The sequence below is a fragment of the Hemicordylus capensis genome, chromosome 4, assembly GCF_027244095.1.
Source record: "Hemicordylus capensis ecotype Gifberg chromosome 4, rHemCap1.1.pri, whole genome shotgun sequence".
In the NCBI taxonomy this organism is placed as follows: domain Eukaryota; kingdom Metazoa; phylum Chordata; class Lepidosauria; order Squamata; family Cordylidae; genus Hemicordylus; species Hemicordylus capensis.
The window spans coordinates 175,176,228-175,196,701 of record NC_069660.1 but is presented as its reverse complement, the minus strand read 5'-3'; the positions used below and the strand labels follow the sequence as shown (position 1 = coordinate 175,196,701).

At 41.9% G+C, this 20,474-nt stretch overlaps 1 protein-coding gene and 1 non-coding gene across 4 annotated transcripts in view; one reads left to right on the top strand and one right to left on the bottom strand.

Annotated features, from left to right (window-relative positions):
* The window catches only part of RIN2 (Ras and Rab interactor 2), a 126,754-nt gene that overhangs the window by 35,183 nt on the left and 71,097 nt on the right, over positions 1-20,474 (bottom strand). For all 3 annotated transcript variants that reach the window (XM_053247249.1, XM_053247248.1, XM_053247250.1), the window contains 5 exons: positions 19,001-19,193; positions 17,874-17,985; positions 14,687-14,759; positions 12,421-12,512; positions 5,327-6,457 (listed from right to left, as the gene is read on the bottom strand). In XM_053247249.1, coding sequence (XP_053103224.1) covers positions 5,327-6,457; positions 12,421-12,512; positions 14,687-14,759; positions 17,874-17,985; positions 19,001-19,193 — 1,601 coding nt within the window. The remainder of the gene's footprint in view (positions 1-5,326; positions 6,458-12,420; positions 12,513-14,686; positions 14,760-17,873; positions 17,986-19,000; positions 19,194-20,474) is intronic.
* Positions 8,521-8,598, top strand: TRNAV-UAC (transfer RNA valine (anticodon UAC)). Its single transcript has one exon. It is a non-coding gene; the product is annotated as a tRNA-Val (tRNA).

Here is a 20,474-nt window from a genome sequence, read left to right as displayed (position 1 = left end):
AATAAAAATCAATGATTTAAAAAAAAATCAGATTTTTTAATATTTAAATCAGTTTTTATTTAAATCAGATTTTTTAAAAAATAAGATCTTTTCTGAGGAGAAAAAAAATCTATCTAAATATAGTTTTCTATTTAAGATACATTATAGTTCAAAGGTTATTCATCATGAAATCATGATTAGTTTTTAATTATGTCACATGAGGCTGTATATATGCAATGTTTAAATTTTTTGGTAAATGAATTCCATTAATCCATTCACAATGTCATGCTTTTCCAGAGGTTTCTGTAAAATTATTTTGGGCAATTTTTCTATCTAGAAGAGGACCAAAAATGAAACCTTCATCTGGTTGTAAATATTTAGATTATACCAGCAAGAATGAGTCCTTATGTAAAAAACCATGATTTAGTCTTACTGACCGACTAGTGATTTAAACTGATTTGATTTACGGTAAATAAAATCTCCCTTGGCAGTAGAGCACATGCGGGGAGGGGTGGTGGCGTCTGGTGCAGGTGAGCATAGGAGATGAGCAATTAACCCTGTGAGAACTCCTTCCCTTCCCAACTTAGGGCATGCAAGTATTAGGGATGAGGGGGCCATGCATGTGTGCTTGTGATCTAGTTCTCTGGGCTTCAGACTGCACACAAGGGACTTGACATGACTGGATGTTCCTCCATATGTATGTGTGTGTACACATGCACATCAGATACACAGACCCCAAACCCCTCTATGTGATGGAAGCATTTTTAATGCAAGAGAAGTCAACCATGTGAGCCCCCACCCCACAGTAGTCTCAAGTGGTACCAGTTTATCACCTCATTGGGAACTGGGCCTAGAAACAGATCAAGATCAAGAGAGGCTTGTGCATAAGCCTAATGTACTTCTGTATGATTTTCACACAAGATGCTTTGAATCCTAACCATAGTCTGTTGTTTTCAGGAGAGTGAACATGAAGCAAAGTCACTCTAACATAATTAAGGGCTCTAGCTGATAAAGAGGCGTTGGTTGAGAGACAAGTTGCAAACATGCCTTTACTTTATCAGGGCAAATGAGAAAAGCCAGAACTGCACCTAGAATTCATCCATCACTAAGAAAGAAAGCATGACCACAATATTCTGCCTTATCTGCACAAAAGAGACTCCCATCAACCCCATTAAATGACTAGCTGAGGTCATATCCTCACAGCAGCCTCCCATATGCTTGGAGAGGAGAGGGGTTTTTTTCCCCCAGGTTGAAAGCCAGCCTGCACTTATTCTGCATCCCCCTGCATCTGTGTTGTGGATAAGAATGGGAGTTCAGGCTGGAGTGGCACCTGTTGGATTGTGGGAGGGAGATGAGTGTTGGCCCCATATCTGCTGCCCTTCAAAATTGCTGGGCAGACATGCCCTGAGAAATCCATTGAGATTATGCAAGAATTTCTGACTAACCCAAAATCTATAACACTTAACTGTGTACTATCAGAGATCTAAAAGCTGGAGCACCATAGTGACTAAGAGTGTGAGCTGGCAAGTCTCTTGTTCAAATCTCATCACTGTCATGAACTTAACAGGTGACCTTAGATATGCTACTCTCAATCAGTGCCCTCCCTTCATGTTTAGAGCAGGGATAACAAAAAATAGCCCTTATTTATTGTTAGCTGTATATACTGCCTTTCATAAAATTATCCCAGTGGTATATAAATACTATTTATTATCTTAACAACAAATTAAGGCTATTTATTACCTTATAAATATTTCACTAAACTTATATAGTTGGGTTATTGTAAGGATAGGGAGGTTTTCTCATTATGTCCATAGCATTGCAACAGCTGCACACAGCAGCACCCTTACTTAGCAGCAAGCATAGCCATAAACTCAATTAGAGCAATTTCAGCCACATTTTGACTGAGTACACCTTGCAATGCAGATTGCATAGCAGAATAGAGCACTGAGTGAAGTACAAGTTAGTCTCAAGGCCATAAATGGAACTCATCACAGAAATCAAATCTTTCTCACACACACACACTGCCCCTGTCCATTTCTCACCACAACACTATCTCACAAACAAATCAAACTACAACTCAAGGAAGGAAGGCACCCAAGTTTGTCAATCTGAGGTCCAGCAAGATTGTTATTACAGCAATAGCACAGCATATTATACTTGGTACTGGTGGGGGGGGGGGACACCCCAAACCTTCCTTGATTCCTTCCTCCTCTCCTGATGTATCCTCTTCAAGAGAGGCACATTATAAGGGCTCTCTCTGCCTCCCAGTCAGAGAGACATTTTGAAATTCCCTCCTTTTGTGTTCCCCCCTCCATTTTCCACAGTTGCCCATGATAAAACTTGATTTATATACTAACAAGCTCACCAAGAAGCAAGGAGATTGCAAGCCAATCAGAAGCCCCTGAAAAAAAAAAGCAGCAGGGGAAAAGCAGGCCTCCAAAATGGCACTCAGAATGTTGTAACATTTCGATTGAAATGAGGTTGTTTTGAAAGGGCTCAAAAAAGGCCCTTTATTTGAAGGGCATTTTGTTTTGTGCTTGAAACACTTGAAAAGGCCCATTTTGAGTTGAAACGTTTCAACTCTGAACATTTTGCACATCCCTAGTCCTGATAGCTATATGCTACTTCCCGATTCAGAGGCAGTATACTTCTGTATACCAGCTGCTGGAAGGAAATTGCAAAGGAGAACTTGTTTCTTTCCTGTCCTATTTGTGGGTCCTCCAGAGGCATCTGGCTGTCCAGTTGGAAACTTATAACACTGTGTGTAGCCAATTTTGTGCAGCCGCATGTAGGATTAGTTGGTTTAAGTTTTCGGTATTATTATGAAGACCCTGATATTATGTTTTGTACTATTTGTATCATCTTTATTGTGTTCTGTACCTTTTTGTTGGGTCAATGACTGTAATAAAGTATGTAATAAAGTATAACATAAACATAATATAAACATAACATATTTAAAGCAAACCTAGATCAGGAGGAATTATGATATTATAAGTGAAGTTATAGGCTGCCACAAGCAACAAAATGAAACATCATATTTTAACCTGGAAAGGAAAGCACACAACAGTCTATATACGTCTACCTTTTATCTGCCACAGACAGGGTAAAGTGGCAAAATACAAAGTGTAGAAAATGGATTCAGCTAGTCTTTGTTCTGTTGTCTGTACCAGATGACTCAATTTGCCAGCTATATAGATCTGTGCTTAAATCAGCAACATCTGATGTTTCTGCTCTGCTGTGGTTACTTGCAAACCTCAAGTCTGGTGAGGGCAGCAAAATGGTTCAAAAGCAAGGTTTCTGTTTGCTTAAACTGCTTCTCAGCATAAACTGCTTCTCAGCATAAATAAAGATTGCTCATGGGCCATCAACTGTCAGCTAAACTCACCCAGCTAACACACAATGCTGTGCTCACACAGTCATTAACATACGAAGAACAAAGAACATTATTTTAGATAGCCACCAAAGCAAACATAGCTGAAACCACACCACACCCTTGCAGTAAGCAGTAAAAGCCAAACACAAATACATCACAAGAAAACTTTGACTTTTCTTTATGGAATGTAAAGAGAGCATGGTGCTGAAACACAAGGGCAATGTTTTGGAACCTGAAGAATACTCTACACACAGTGGTATGTTTCATATTAAACCATGGCACTATATGGAGTTTAGGGGAAAAAGTAATCACAGGATGTTATTTCCCTGGCAATGTATTCATTAATGCTGGATCAACAATGAGTCAGACATAAGGAAATAGCTACTCAATTCAGGACATGCCAAAGTTTCAATACTAAAATATTTAACCATTCCCAGAGAAAGCAGTGCACAGCCAGTGCTGCATATGAATTCCTGCACTGGACACCCAACAAAATAAGAGAAAACTAAGGCGGAGGAAAACAGCTTAGTAAAATGAGCTCACAAGGAAAGTATTTTGCCCAAGGGAACTTTATTATGAACACAGCTTTCAAGCCCCCCCTTTTTTTTAAAGTTACGGTGGTTTTTTTTACTGGTGCCATTTAGACACATGAAGATGGGCAGAGAGCTAATTTCTTTAATCCTGAGGAGCTAACCTGCACAGTGACACCACCCTTCTAAAAGGCTTATAGATGCAACAGATAAATGAACAAGTCCTGAGAGAACTCTCTGCCTTCTCTCTCTTTCCTTTTCATAAGATGTCTTAGCCTCCTGGAACCCAAAGGCAAAACAACAGAGTGGCATTAAATCTGTGTTTGCAAGATGCTTGATTTTAGCAGCTGCAATATGTGGTTAAAATACATGCCACTAGGTATAAAACCTGACCCTATGGATATTTATTCAGAAGTGCCAGCTGATATAATGGTTCTTTATTTCCCTGAACCGAAGACTAGGATTTTTTCTAAGTTACTTGGTGTTAGAAGGCAGGGGGTCATCTTAAATTCAAAGTCCCCTTCCTTTCAAGTAAATACAGTATAGCTTGTATTTAACCTATTTTTTTAAAAGGAATTGTCTTAAATTCAAAGTCATCTTCTGTTTGGGTAAATACGGTATTTACTCTCAAGTGAGCTGCAGCCTAATTCTGTTGTGATCTTTCTGTCAACTCTAGAGTTCTAGGGTATCATTATTTATTTCTGAATCAAAGCTTATGTATGCATAACATAATTGCAGGCCCTATCCACCCCCAGCACAGTACCTCCAGTGACTGTTGCTGGTGTCTATCTTATGTTTCTTTTTAGTTTGTGAGCCCTTTGGGGACAGGGATCTATCTTGTTCATTTATTATTTCTCTGTGTAAACTGCCCTGAGCCATTTTTGGAAGGGCGTACTGAAATTATTATTAATTTATTATTATTTACATTTTATATCCCGCTCTTCCTCCAAGGAGCCCAGAGTGGTGTACTACATACTTGAGTTTCTCTTTCACAACAACCCTGTGAAGTAGGTTAGGCTGAGAGAGAAGTGACTGGCCCAGAGTCACCCAGCAAGTCTCATGGCTGAATGGGGATTTTGAACTCAGGTCTCAAATCAAATAAATAAATAACTGCATTCATCCCTTGTTATCCTTGCACCCAACCACTACTGTATAGAATGTAAACCTTTTGAAGCACAGACACATCTTTTGCTTATGCTGCTCTTTAATACACCATGTGCACTGGCAGTATTACATTTTTTTAAAAAAAATACTGCATTTCCCCCAAACTTTCTCCTTTTATTCCCCTGAAATAACCCAGAGAAGAAACTCGTGCTGTTCGACTACTAAGCAGAAAAGCAGCTCCTTCAGACTTGCCAAGAAACTACAGCCACTGGGACAGAATAAATGATTGCTTTCATGTTTGACAAGTGCTACAAGGCACACAAGCCACACAGCTGCTTACCTATTTGGTCTTCTGGAATCAGAGATTCAATGGGGGGATCCAGTTCAGAGCTCTGAGACAAGTAGCTCTTGACTTGGGTCATAAACTGCCGAATAGTCTGAAGCATGTCTGTGCTGGAGACGTGGCACTCCTTGTTCTCCTGCAGAAAGCTCACATAGTCCTGAACCAGGCACCCAAAATAGGTGCGCTTGTCTCGAGACATTTCTGCTATTTTCTTGATCATCCTTTTCTCTGGGGTCATGAAGGAACTGAAAACTCCACTCACTTTCCGCAGCTGGGATTTCACAATCTTGGGAAGCACAAATGAACTGGTCCTCTTCTTCTTGGGCTTCAAGGGGGGTGCCATGCTCTCCTGATCACTTTCCCCTTCATACTCCTCCAAGCTGCTGTTAGTATCACCATCATAAGCAAAGAGTGGCATACTCCGGTCAAAATCCAAAGAGTCTGAGGAGGATGTTGAAAGACTCATGTCGCTTAGTCTCTGCCTGCCTCCATTCCACGGCACTTGTGACTCAGAGCCTGCAACCAAGCTCTTTTTGTTGCCTGCTAAATTGTGCGGAGGCAGGGCTCCACCTGGAATGCTAGCAGCTTCTGACCCATGCACAGAGCTGTGGCTTGGTCGAGTTACTACTGAGCTCTTTGTACTGCTCTCTGCTTCTAAAGTGAGTGCCTTTTTCTTCAGACGAGGTGGTGGGATAGGAGTTGGCCTCTGCTGCAATGAATCCAAGTCCCAGTGTTTGTTGTGGTTGACAGTTTCTGGCAGACTTGCCTGGTTTATAGTCCTGGACAGCTGAGGGCTTGCAAGGCGGCTATGAATAGAAGGTGGGGGAGGCCTGGGTGGGGGAGAGCGTGATCCCTCTGGGCCATTCACATCTTGAGTTCTTGGGCACTGCCTTTTCAGATTTCCACTGACATCCTGGCTATGCACTTTCAAGAAGAGAGGGTTAATGAAACACAGCGCTCCATTGGTCTGGCTGCACTCCAGTTCTGAAGGCGTTCTGGTTCTTATAGAATGGATTCCATTTATGAGGCAGAGCTGCTGGGAGCCTTTATAAATGCTGTCTGAAAGCAGAGGCTTCTTACGGGGTGAGGGATTTTGCAGTCTGTTGTTAGCTGGAGAGCTCCAAAAATCTGAAAGTCATTATTTAGACATAAGAATGCAAATATTATGCAGCTGGCACTCAGAACACTCTGCTCAACAACATTTGCTCCCAGACAAAGAGCTCCCCAATTTCCCCTAGAGGGCCAGCCAGAGACGTTTTGGAGCCTCCCTCTCAAACACTAACTTTAGGTTCAACTCAGCGGGAAGTCCTGCTGCACAAGCCTCACTTCATTTCAATGGGGCTTCCTCAAGAGAAATTTATCCTGGACTGGGCCATGCTAGTTAAGATCTGTCGGTTTCTCACTCTAACCCAAATTTGCTACCTAGAATCACCCCCTGACTTTCAGCAGGACACCTATGTTTGCTGTGGAAGAAAACATAGATACACCCACATGGGGTACCTAATTGGGGCTGTGATACTAGGGAAGGATCGATTTAGCGCTCCCCTGTGCACCATTTCCCAAGTCTGGTACCTATGTGGTACCTAATAATAGCTGAGGAGGACGACAATTCAGACTGGGAAGATGATGCAGGGTTAAACTGCTCCTCCCCAGTGCCATAACCTCAATTGGGTTTGCTGCTTACACGATTGCTTTTACCTTTGGAAGCAGGCAGGGGGAGGGGGGGAAAGAGGATGATGCAGTCTTTGAATGTCACAAAAATTCAAAGGGTACAAGATGGGCGATCTGGCTTTTACACAGGTAGAAATGGACATTTCAAAATAGACATTTGGAAAATGTGCAAGGTGGTTTAAGTTCCCAGAATGCCAAGCACCACAATATGAAAAACTCTTAAAAGCTCTTGGCAAAAAAGAAAGAAAGAAAGAAAGAAAGAAAGAAAGAAAGAAAGAAAGAAAGAAAGAAAGAAAGAAAAAGCCATATTACTAGTTACTGTAACTACCCAAGTAAGTCCTAGTCCCAACTATATAATCTGCACTGGAGTTATGAACATGATTTTTCAGGATTGTTTTGAAATCCTTCTATTTGGGGAAGCCACAGCAGCCTTTCGCCCCTCCCCCAGGGTACCCCCCCTTGCCCCACTCAGCTGGTGAACAAAGAGCTCAGTGGCTGGGAGTGCAAGGCACAGACCCTCCCCTGCTCCCAGCCAGTGCTTCATTTTCTTTCTTTCCCTCACTCCAAAGAAAGCACCCAGCCAACAAACCAACAGCTGCGAGTGGGTAAGGGGACATGAGCCCCACCCCTTCCTGTTGCTGGCCATGCCCCCTATGGCAGAATGCACCTGATGTCAGCTCAGTGGGTGTAGCTAATGTGGGTGAGCAGCAGTCTGTCCCAAGCCCACCACACCCCTACCCCAGGATCAAAATTCACACCTCGTTCCCTAGTGCCTGGACCCTTCACTATGACCGGAGGCATGGAGAACTGAGCAAAGCAACAGAGGCAGCAGTTGTGGAGTGACACTGCGGAAGGTCCTCCTGCAAGAGGCATGCATAACCCCCTCCTTGCTGCAGAGCGGCCTGAAGCGTTTTGCTGCCTGAAGTAGGAGCCAATCCATAATTTAGCCAATGTGTGCAGAGCACATGGGCGGCCATGAGGAGCTGGGAGAGGGGTGCACTGTGCTTCTTCAAGTGCTAATAGAGCTCAACCACCATTCACCTCTGCAGCCCCCCACCCACCTACGGCTTGCCTTCTCTCAGCTGCTAACCTACCAGTGCCACTGCTGCTGGCTTGCCTCCCTTTGCTGGTCACCACACAGTCTAATGCGGTTGTTATCCCAGTGCCTGTTTTCACTGGGATGGGCTCAGGCTGGGGAGGTGGCATCATTATGCCACATCACTGATGGCAATAGCAGCAGTGAGTAAGCAGCTGGGGCTGCAGTGCTGAATGGTGGGGGCCGGGCTGCCAAGGTGAGCAGCAGCAAAAGTGAGTGAGAGGCGGAGTGCAGGCCACAGAGGTGAGCAGTTGGTGGGCAGCTGTGGAGGTGAGTGGCAGTGAGTGGTGGCAGCAACAGCGAGTGAGCAGCCAAACAGGCCAAAGAGGCGAAAAATGGGTAAACAATGCCCCCCTCCCCTCCCCAAACTAGCAATTACTTCCATTAAAATCATCCAATTCCTTCCTTCTAATCTCTCCCCTTTGGGGATGGGGCCATAGTTCAGTGATAGAACATCTGCTTTACATGCAGAAGGTCCCAGGTTCAATCCCTGGCATCCCCACATAGGGTTGGGAAAGATTTCTGCCTAAAACCGCGGAGAAGCTGCTGTCAGTCAGCTTACAGAGCTAGATAGTCGAAGACAGCTTCTGGACCAGATAGGCCTTGGGCCTCATCCAGCTGGGCTGTTCTTATAAAGGAAGCGGATGAGGAAAAGCAATGTGGTGCCACATTGCTTTCCTTACTTGGCACTTTGATGGTAGTGCCAGCCTTGCAGTCTTTTGATCAACAGATCAAGACTTTTGACTGTTGGTTTATTGGGGTTTTTGATGGTTTTTAAAAATGATTTTTTAAAATGATTTATTTTAACTTAACTATGTTAGACATTATTTTAAAAAACAAACATTGAGAAGTGATTAATTAAAATAAACACGCAAGGAAGCAGCGTCAGCTGCTGGGATTTCAGACAAAAGCAGTGCTCCAGCTAGCTCCTTACTATTTCTAATCTCCAAAAAACTGCAGTTTAACAGCAGCTACCTTTCAAGCTGTGGTTGAGGGCTCCAGGCAATAAAATCCTCCTAAGCCTGTACTCATATAGCAGTGTAAGGGTCCTCACTTGCCATTTTCATCATTACATACTATGGAACACAAATGTGGAAGAAAGAGGGCTACAGCAATTTGGGGACGGAGTATTAATCCACATCAGCCCCTACAATCCAGTCTCATATTTGTAGTGTGGATTGTTGTTAGCAGAGGGGAGGCAAAGGGAGCAAGAATTTCACCTCAGCCTTTCAAAAGAACAAACTTAAATCTTTCACTCAAGAGCAGAGATAAGGAATTCTTCCTTATGCAACCAATTGCTATGATTTAATTTTCTCTCTGTGTTATCAGCAGAATAGCTGCTGTTGTGGGTTCTAATCTACATTTAAGCATTATCACTAAAGGATTTTTACCATATCCTTCTGGTTTTCTAGTTCCTCTTTCCTTCATTCCCCACCCCACTTTGTTTTCCTTTTATTTTTACCTATGAATTTCTCCATCTTTGGACCATTCTTGTTTTCTAGAAGTTTTACACTTTCTCTTTCCCCTGTAGTGCTGCTGTTTAATAACTTAGCAAAACCAATCAATAAAGTACTAAATTAAAAGTAATGTGGAAATGCCTCCCTCATGTTCTGACGAAGCCTTACATGACCAATATTTCCTCCATAAAGCTCAACCACCAGTAAATTCTGTGTATATACACTTGTATGTATAGGACCAGAGTGACTCTACAGAGACAACATGAAACAGCTTGGAATATCTGCATATCACACCTTGGCACATGTTAACTGCAGGTTTCAAAAAAGATTTGAAGTTCAGAAAACAACTGTGGGATGTCTAGGGAACCAAACAAGAACTTAAAAAAAACAAAAAACCCCAATAAAACTCAGCAGACCACTACCACAGGACACACATCAATGGATGCGTCTGAACTGTTCGTATGTCCAAATAACTAGAGATTAAAGGTGACTGGAGAAGGAATATAACCCATTGTATTCTTGCTACAATTTCTGCAGAGCACATTTTAAAAAGCAAGTTTATGCAAACACACACATAGAAGTGTGGAGCTAACTGAATTCTCAATGATCAGCTGAATTAAATTTTCCAGGAAATTGGTTTTAGAACCCTATATAGGTTTCTAAAGCTACTTGCCTCTCTTTATGACTAACAAAATCAGAACAGCTTACAAGAAATAGCAGAATAATTGTGCAAATGTGTTGAATCTGCATAATTTATTCAGGATTCAGATTCTCTTGGTACAGGATTTAGACTGTCTAACTACAGAACTTTATCTTTTTAATGCTGAGAACACACAGCCTTAGATATAAAGGAAGATCGTGCACATAAATAAAACACAGATTTGAAATTATGACAGAGAAGCCATAAAAATACTACAGATGTTTCAGAAAGATTCAAAATGGACAAATTCCTCCGTTTCCATTCAGCAGTTAGTGTGCAAGAAAGGACAGAGCACAAACCTCCTCAATTAAATCCACCATGCCCTTTTTTGGGAATTGGCCAGATCAGGACCCCAGCTCTTTAGGGAGAGCTCATTTTAAACTCTGATTTAATTTAGTGAATAAGCTTTTATAAGTTGCCTGCTCAGCCACAGCAAGAATAGTCAGAGTAAACACTTTGTTAAATAAATTATCAAGGCAGGGGGGGGGAGTAACCCCTCACTTCTTATAAATGTCCTTTGTAACAAATGCACAATACAATCCTATTTCTGAGAAATGACAACAAACAAGGTGGCAGGTCAACAGAGCTCAGTCTGAAAGTGTATCAGCCCAGATGTCCCCACAAGACATCTCCTGATGGATGGGCAGAGTGCAACCTGTTTGTTTTTTTTCATACCCACCACTCTGTGAACACAGACTTCCCTGCTCCTGAGTGGTATGGGAGAACCTGATACTGTAGCATAAGAGCAGGTTAGTAAATGTGGGCCTAATCAATGCCTGAAAGGAGGATTTCAGAGTCCTACCACCCTGCCAACTATCAGCCACTCCTAAATTTTCCAGTGAAGAATGGGACACAAGACAGTGGCAGCCAGTGAGGGTGGTGGCAGTGGCGGTGGCAAAAGGAACCTATAACAGACTTAACCGGCGAGAATAGACTTGACCTGAATGCTGTGGGGAGCAGCAGTGCCCTGCCTAGTATTCTATAGCATTTATCTGGCCACCACTGTGCAGAATACCAGCTGGAGCACTGCTGCTTCCCACAGCATTCAGGTGCCAGCAATATCTCCGGTTAAGTCTGTTACAGGTATATAATAGTCTATTACATGCTGCCTCCAGCCCCACGCCCCCCCCCTCACTGGCCGCAACCAATACAAGAATATATAAAAATCAACAAATTTGCCAATGAAACACCCTAGTTATATACCACCCTTCCAAAAATGGCTCTATACAGAAAAATAATGAATAAATATGGTTAGGAAAATATGTCCTCTGAGAATCAGTGTGGTAAAGCAGAAAGAATGTTGGCCTTTTTCAGAAACCCAAGTTCAAATCTTTGCACAGGCATAAAGCTCACCAGCTGATCTTGGGCTCCTCACTATATTGCAGCCTAACCTGCTTTATAGAGCTGTTGCAGGGGCGGATGGATGGGATGTGATAACCCCAAATGCACCACCCCGAGCTCACTGGGGAAAGGACAGACAACACATGAAAAAATTCTAATAAAAACTGTAGCTGGCTGCTGGAGCTCATAATACCAGCCAAGAATGGTGGGAGTGGGCAGTGCAAAACAAAGTTATGACTCTCTCGTTGTCTATAATGCCGGCTTGGCCTTTGAACTGCAGCCAGTGACAAGAGAGAACAGCATGGCAGTCTGCAGCAATTAGGATAGGAGGCCAGAAGCTTCAGGCCCACCGGTCAAATCCAGCTCAAGGGATGCTCAAGTATGTAGTACACCGTTCTGGGCTCCTTGGAGGAAGAGTGGGATATAAATGTAAAAATAAATACAATAAATAAATAAATAAAAATGCTGACCAGCCTTCCCGTTTCTAACCTAGAGTCAAAAGAAGTGTGGAGAAAGTGGGAGCTGTGGCAACACAGTGTTGGCAAACCTTGGGGAGAGAGTTGCTGGCCTAGCATTCCTCACTTTCTCCTTAAAGTGGCTCTCCACAGACGCTAGTTACAACCATTGTTCTAAGATATTCATGCCAGTTTAAGAGCACTCTGAAAAAGTCCCTCATGCTTGGAAAACAATGTAACGCCTTCTCATCTTCACCTTGATTAAACGCTGTAATTTGGACACCGTTATGTTAAAATGATGCTGTTGCATTTGATAACTTTCTGCTGAAGTGGGACAAATTCCCTTCAGCCAAACCAACAGGCATACTTACTCAGTCCCAGCTGAGCCACCTTTTCGAGTTCAGCCTCTGTCGCTGCTGTTGCAATAGCATGAGGCAACTTCAAGGTGAAAGGCAAGACATCCCTTGTTTGGAAATTAAGAATAATAGTGTCAACTTGCTTTGCACTTGCATATTTTAAAGTTCCTCTCCATCCTAACATAAGCAATTATTCTAGACATGTGTGCTTCATTTAGAATTAAATTTTCTTCCATGCTTCCTCTTATTTCAGTGCTAGATTCTCTACTGGATAGTCAAAAGTACATAGATCTGATTATTGAGTTACCCTTCTTTAAAAATTGAAGCTATCAACCTGCAATTCTGTAAGAAGCTTGCACAAAATGAAACTGGCATTTAGTAGACTATTCCACTTGTGCAGGCCACATCTGGATTACAATTAGGCACTTGACATCCTGAGAAGCTCAGAAGTCGATCAGAAGACCAAAGGCTCATCCACATGATCAGAACCTGGATAGGAGACACATCCTAGCCAAGTTTGGGAGCTGCATGCGCTCCTTTTTCTCTTCATGTGTGAGTTACAAATAAAGGAGGAGGCAGGGAGCTTGATTGTTTGCTAAGCCCCAGCTAGGTAGGATGGTTTCCCCTCCTACCTTGTTCTGAAGCTGGCAACAGTAAGATGTGCTTGTCTTACCCAGCTGGGGCTTAGCACACGATCATGCTTCCAACCTCCTACTTTGTTTTTAACTCACATATGATCAGGAAACAGGAATGCGTGCAGCTCCCAAACTTTAGTAGGACATCTCCTTCTCCTACCCAAGTTCTGATCAGGTGAACAAGCCTTAATTCAGTGGCAGAGAGCATGCCTTATATGTAGAAGGTCTCAAGCTCAATTTCCAGCACTTCTAATTGAAAAGAATCTCAGCTTGCATGGCTGGAAAATACTTCTGAATGTGATCTTGGAGACCTGCTACCAGTCCTGGGCTAGACAGGCCAATGGTCAGATACCATGCAAGGCAGCTGCATGTGCTCATATGCTGATTTTTTTAAAATAAAAGAAAAGGCACACTTTCAGAACTGGGCAAGGGATTAGACATTTTGGCAATTTATGTTTAAGAAGAGCAGTCCACAGGTTGAGCAGTAACACAGCTGGGAAAATTGGCGAGGTGTCAGTACCACAGCAAACATGGCAAACCACATTATGTGGCTTAAGCATAATGCAGTACTTTACCCTGATAGCAATTATGGAATGTTTCTCATGTACAACTTAGCTGTACAGCACAGAATCATTTTGACAGCTACACCTATTATATTCTAGGAAGTCCAGTACCCTTAGCCCAGAATAAATTTAACTTGGTTTTAGGATTGAAGTAAAGATAATGGTACTAGATGTAGCCCCATCCCTTTATTATATATTTATAAACTGCCCTTTCTCCAAGGAGCTCAACTATATATGGCTGTATCGTCACAACAACTCCGTGAGGTAGACTTTAGGTTAGGCTAAAAAACAAAGTTTGGTACATAGCAACTCAACAAATTTCATGGTTCAGTGGGAAGCATGAACACGATTTCCCCTGGTCCAGGTCCAACACTCTATTCACCATACTACACTGAATCTCCAAGAAGGAAACCTCAAGAGATTCAACCCAACTTAATGCATGATAAAGATTGGGTTTTTTAAAAAAAAATCTGGGGTGTTTTGGTGTGTTTGCTTGTAGTAAGCTTCCCCCCCTGTTGTTTTTTAGGGTTCCTGAAGACACTGGTGAAAGGGAACGCACAAATGTGAAGATAATATCCATCACAGGAGTGAATTACCTTTAATTATGCCTCCAATTTTCCTCAGCTTTCTGACTCAGTAGTGACTAAAGATAAATGGGCATTTATCTTGTGCACAACACATTCTTATAAGGATAATTATTACTTATTAAGTACTTAATGTTCTATGAAGTGCCATGCAAAGAATGAAAGATAGGTCCTTGCCAGAACAATTTACAATTTTATAGACATAACACAAATGGAATGATGGATGAAAGAGGCAAAAAAGTACATTCAGATATCTCCACTTTTAAAATGACCAGACTCAATGGACAATGATGGGGTCTGTTTCAGGATGGCAAAAAGCTGAATGGTAGTTTGACCAAGGCAGGCCAACAGAGAAGGTATAGCTATCTCTCCCTCTTCTTCTGACAGCGGCCAGGTTTAGCAGCAATTTACAATGGCTCTGGAGATTTTTATTCTCTGAGTATATATAAAAGCAGTCATAAACTCAGTTTTAAGGCTATTTAAGCAAATTCAGCCTTACCTGCTAATACAGTAGAAAGCAATGAGCCTGAATAAGTCAGCAAAGCTTATTCCAGAGCCTTCCAAGGAAAAGGCTGCAAAGCAAGAGAAAACTAGCTTAGTTGCTCAATACATCTTCTTAGAAACATCATTAAATGTGCTTTTCACATAATAATCAACCCACAACAAACTGCCATTTGTAATTTTTAAAAAATCTGGAATGTCTGAGCCCAAGTTCTGTAGCAATAAGCTCTTTTTAAAAAGAATATGCTAAACATGTGTCTTCATACCTACCTAAAAGTGGTCACAAAATCTGGATTGCACAACAGGCCAGTAACAGTTGACACATTCTGAACCCAGTTAGCATTCATTAGCAAATACAATTTCTTCTGTAAAAATTACTTGCTCTTTTCAACACAAGCTTGTTCAGGGGCTCAGGTGTACATCAAGATGACTTTTAAACAGTTAGGCTATTATGTTCTAATAAGCAATCATTCTTTTCCAGAAGTCTAAAAAAATATTACTTTAAGTTGACAAAAATGAAAGGCAAAATTTATTTAAATTCCTATTAACGGCTAAATTTACATGTACAGATAACTGGCTGTTTTTACCATCATTATTAGAGATGTGCAAATCCTGTCTCTTTATTGTTGTAGGCTTTTCCAGTTCTCTGCTTAATGGTTTCAGCTGTCTTGAGGATGGGGTCATAGATCAACAACAGAGCATCTGCTCTGCATGCAGAAGGTCCTGAGTTCCCAGGGAAAGACTCCTGCCTGAAACCTTAGAGAGTCACTGCCAGTCAGTGTAGGCAATACTGAGCCAGATGGACCAATGGTCTGACTCTCTTCCATTCAAGGCACCTTCTATGCAGAGTGCCTTGAATGGTTTCAGATATCCATATTCTGCAGAGTGTCTTGGGTATCCTCAATTTTAGAAACTGTGGGTATAAATCAAATGCATATCAGAATCCATATCTGAGTGCAGATGCTCCTTTTTACATTCAGTGGTATCAAATATGGATGTGTATCTGAATGTGGATATTGTCTTCTGCCTTCAAGGTATGTGCATTTAAATGTGTATCCCTATTTCTAAACCCCTGAATAGTTTGCACAAGGAGTTTGTGCAACTGAGTGATTGATTAAGTGCCGTCAAGTCTGTGTCAACTCCTAGCGACCACATAGATAGATTCTCTCAGGATGATCTGTCTTCAACTTGGCCTTTATGGTCTCTCAGTGGTGCATTAATTGCTTTTGTAATCAAGTCCATCCACTTTGCTGCTAGTCATTCTCTTCTTCTCTTTCCTTCAACTTTCACCAGCATTATGGACTTCTCAAGGGAGCTGGGTTCTCACATAATGTGTCCAAAGTATGATAGTTTGAGCCTGGTCATTTGTGCCTCGAGTGAAAGTTCTGGATTGATTTGTTCTATGAGCCATTTGTTTGTTTTCCTGGCTGTCCATGGTATCCTCAAAAATCTTCTCCAGCACCAAAATTCAAAAGCGTCAATACATTTTCTATCTTGCTTCTTCAAAGTCCAGCTTTCGCATTCATAGAGTGTCACAGGGAAAACCATTTTCTGAATGATTCGAATCTGCGTAGGTATAGACACGTCATGGCATCTAAAAATCCTTCCCGAGGCATTCATTGCAAACTTACCAAGAGCTAGTCTGCAACAATGCCACCTGCTTCAGTCTTTGAAAGTAAGGGCAAAGCCTGTACCCTGATACAAGTATGTGGTTTACAACTGACATACTTTCAAGTTACTGGCCATATGATGTACAAGGCAGCAGTAGTGTTTCTAACTGGTCAATACTGATGTGCATGCGGAAACGGTAAGAGCACAGTTGCACAGCTCCTTAAAACAGCATGCCTACACTTGCACAGTGCTACTTATATTGAAAACAATATAAGTAGCACTGCACAAGTGCAGGTGCACTGTTTTAAGTACCTGTGCAATGCTCATGCACAACATCACCAGGGTTGCCTTCCATGTGCACAGCAGCGCAAGCCAATCAGGAATACTGGTGTTGCAACAAGTGAGGCACTATTTAACAGGCTGAAGGCTGAACAGTAAGCTGCCTTAGGCCTCGCCATTTCCTGTGGCAATCTCATAGACAAAGTAACTGAGTAGCCCCCAAGTAGCCCCGTGGGCACTTTTGAAATCCTGAGAAGGGGTGGTCTGCACCTCCACAAAATGGCTTCTGAGGGGGCAGGATCAGTGTGAATTGTCTTTGCAGACTGTATAATTTCCATTTAACTGCTTCAGAAAGAAAACCCATGTTAGTCACATTCTGGACACAATGACAAAAGGCCACAGGAAATCCTTTATAGCACTTTGACCCAGAAAGCTGGACAGACTCTGGTTGCTGGATCAACTCAAAATTGTTTCTAAATTTGTTGAAGGTCCTAGCATCAAATAATTCCTCAGCAACGCAGAGATAACTATGTGATAGAGTGTTAGTATTTCCTACTTAGACAAGTCAACAAAATATGTATTTTCCCCCCACATGAAGCCCAGAGCATTCCCATTATGGATGGAGAAGGCATGTTTCTGGAAGAAATATTTGGACTCAAAAATAAAATTTAAAGATCACATTAACGCCTATTTTCTAGAAAGGTCTTCCCAACTAACTCTCAGTGCCCAACATCCATATTAATGCTGTGTGTTTGCAGCACAAGCAGTATGCAAAGAGCAGGCGCTCATGCATGGCCGGTGGGGTGGGGATTTTTGCTGATCTCTCCCTCCCCCAGAAGCACTCTGTGCACCCTGCAATTAAGTCCCCAAGCACTTTTTGGGGCAAGTGGAGATTGGTGAAAAATGTACCCACAAACAAACAAACAAACAAACAAACGACTAAAAATTAAGTAGGTGAGACAACAAGACATATTGTTATGGCAGTCTAGATGAGGGATTCTCAACGTTGGGTCCTCAGAGGTTATTGGACTTCAACTCCCATAATTCCCAGCCAAAGGCCACTGGGGCAGAGGATTATGGGAGTTGAAGTCCAATAAAATCTGGAGACCCACCGTTAAGAACCCCTGGTCTAGAAGATAAGCTTAACTATCTTAAGTTTACAGCAGTTCAGCCTTATGCATTATAATGAATATCACTTGGTCACTGACTCAACTGATCTCACTAGAAATCATAGCCAATCATGTGGGGAATTTTTCTGTTCATGTCAAGAACAGAAAGTCAAGAAAAGTACTTACTATACGTGCTCTCTTTTATTGCAAACTCTTTGAGGCATGATCCAAAATCATTTGGTAGACGAAGAGATAGGACTTTCTTTTGCATTCTTGTGGATTTCCTAACAAGGAACGTCTATTGAGATAAAAAGAAATGGTAAAAAAAAAAAAAGTAATATCTTTTTAAAAACCTGTATTAGCATTGTTTTGAAGAATCATCATTCTGGTCTACTATTTCAGGTGACCTCCAGCTCAAGTAATCACCTAGAAATTCAAAGAGAGGCCAACAACATACAAGAGCCACACATGCTATGAAGCCAAATATTTGATTAAGTGAACTGTTTCCTGGTTAAAATTACCCAATCTGTAATGTACAAGAGCATTACCAAATTCCTCATTCTATCTTCAGCTTCCGCCCACTCTGTCTTGTGAGATACATATAAAAGATTAAAGCAAAGGGGTTTATAACTGCCTATATTCTTTGTCCAGTGGTAATTACTGATCAACATTAAACACAGAGAACTTGGTCTCTGGTCAACAAACTGCTTCTCTATTGTGCTATTCCATGAAGTTCTGGATCAGCGCATGAACTGCCCACAGCTGGGGTTATGGGTTCAAATCCCACCTTTCCCATGTTGGAAGCCAGAATTTGCCCTTTCCTCTTTTGGTGAGGGCCCATAACCCAGTGACAGAGCACATGCATTGCACAGAGAAAGTGTCAAGTTCAATTCCCAGTATTTCCAGTTAAGAGGTCTTGGGCAAAAGGCAGGAAAAGCCTCCTGCTTCAGATCCAGAAGATCTACTGCCAATCAGAGGAGATAGTAGAAGGACCAATGTCCTACCAGTCTAGAAGGACCAATGTCCTGCCATAGTATAAGGCAAATTCATAAGGTGTGTGGACAACAGAATTGCATGGGTCCTTCACAGCCAACTGGCCCATCATGATTCTCACACAAAATGGAGCGTACCACAAGGAAGTGGTCCCTATGCCACTGGTGTGTGCATGCACACGTGTATGTGCATGTGAAAGAGACACAAACAGAATTAATCTGGGCCAGTTTCATGATCTCTGAAAAAGAATCCACTCTTGGCCAATCAAAGAAGGTGTGCCCAAAATATATGTTCAAAATATATGAAAAAATGTGTCTTACTCCAGGAGGTTCAGACTGCAGAATTTCCACTGCTTCCGTATCATTCAAGCCAAGCTGTAACCAGACAGGGTGCGTATGAAGAAGTTTATCTAGGATACTAAGCTTATTGGGAAGGCTGTCATATCCAGAATCTCGTGGGAAGCTTTTAAAATCTTTTTGATCCAGACACATATTGTCCATGTCTTTCTTTAAGCTATGGACAACAGAAAAAAAGAAAGAAATATTAAAACCAGAATTTAAAATCTGCAAGAACCTGCAAGAAATTAATGCTTTTGAGACAAGGTATTCTTTCAATATTAACCATTTAGCACAGGGATTCTCAGACTTGAGTCCTATCATCCTCAACCTTCCTCAACTCCTATCATCCTCAACCTTCAGCCATTATGGCACGAGATGATGGGAGCTGTAATCCAACAACATCTGAGGATCCAAGTTTGAGAACCTCTGCTTTAACAACATACCCTGTAAAGAAATAACACTTCCTAGTACACTTACACATGAAGCTGCCCACTTTATGCATAGTAGATAAATGCATACATTTATCTAAATATGATCATATGCTATCCAGGACTAGTCAAACTGAATATTTAAGGCTGTGTTCAAGATATAATAGGAACTTGAGCCATCTCCTTTAGTGTAAAAATACTACTGAGCAATGCCTTTCAGAGCCATTGTGGTACTTCACACAATGGCAGTGTTGTGCGGGGACAGTCCCCAGTTAAGGATCTTATGCAGCAAGAAACTGGAGACCTGGATTTGTGTTAAAATACTATTCATGTAACTTTTAATTAAGTGTTCAGGATAACAGCAATGCAAGCAGCTCAGATATTAAGATTAATAAGAAAAATAAGATTTTAGAAATAATAGTGCATGAACTCAGTCATTCTTACATTCATATACTCACTCATTCACTAACTAACTTGGACTGGCCAAGTCCAAAGTCAGTAGGCACTGGGGTGGGACGGGTGTCAATGGGTGTTGTCATGGGGCAGAGAAGCAGCTGTAATACAGGCCCCAAGTTTCAGATGGTCACTTCTCTGTCTTGGGCTGGGTCACTTTTATAGCTGAACTGTGGGTAACATATCATCCTGGCATCTCTCCTTCATCCAGGGGTAGTCATTTAATAGACAGCCTCTCCCCGATAGGCTTTCACCATCATCACTCACTCCCAGGAGAGCATCATCTTACCTTTATGATGAGGGTAAGGGACTAGCCCCCCTCAGCATGGCCTCTTCTGTCCATTATTGCGGCAAACTGTCTATTATCACTCATCACAAGCTCACTCACACAGATGTTTCCTTTTTGTGGTCCAATATACTCTTAGATTGTTATACTTGTTAGATTGTTATAACAAATTGCAAGTGACAGAAACCGTTCTTGTGAAACTCAGCATTAAGTCACCAGACAAGACAAGACAAGAGCCATTTTATAATGTTGCAGATCTTAAGCGCTTGACATTGGCCCTTCCATTTTG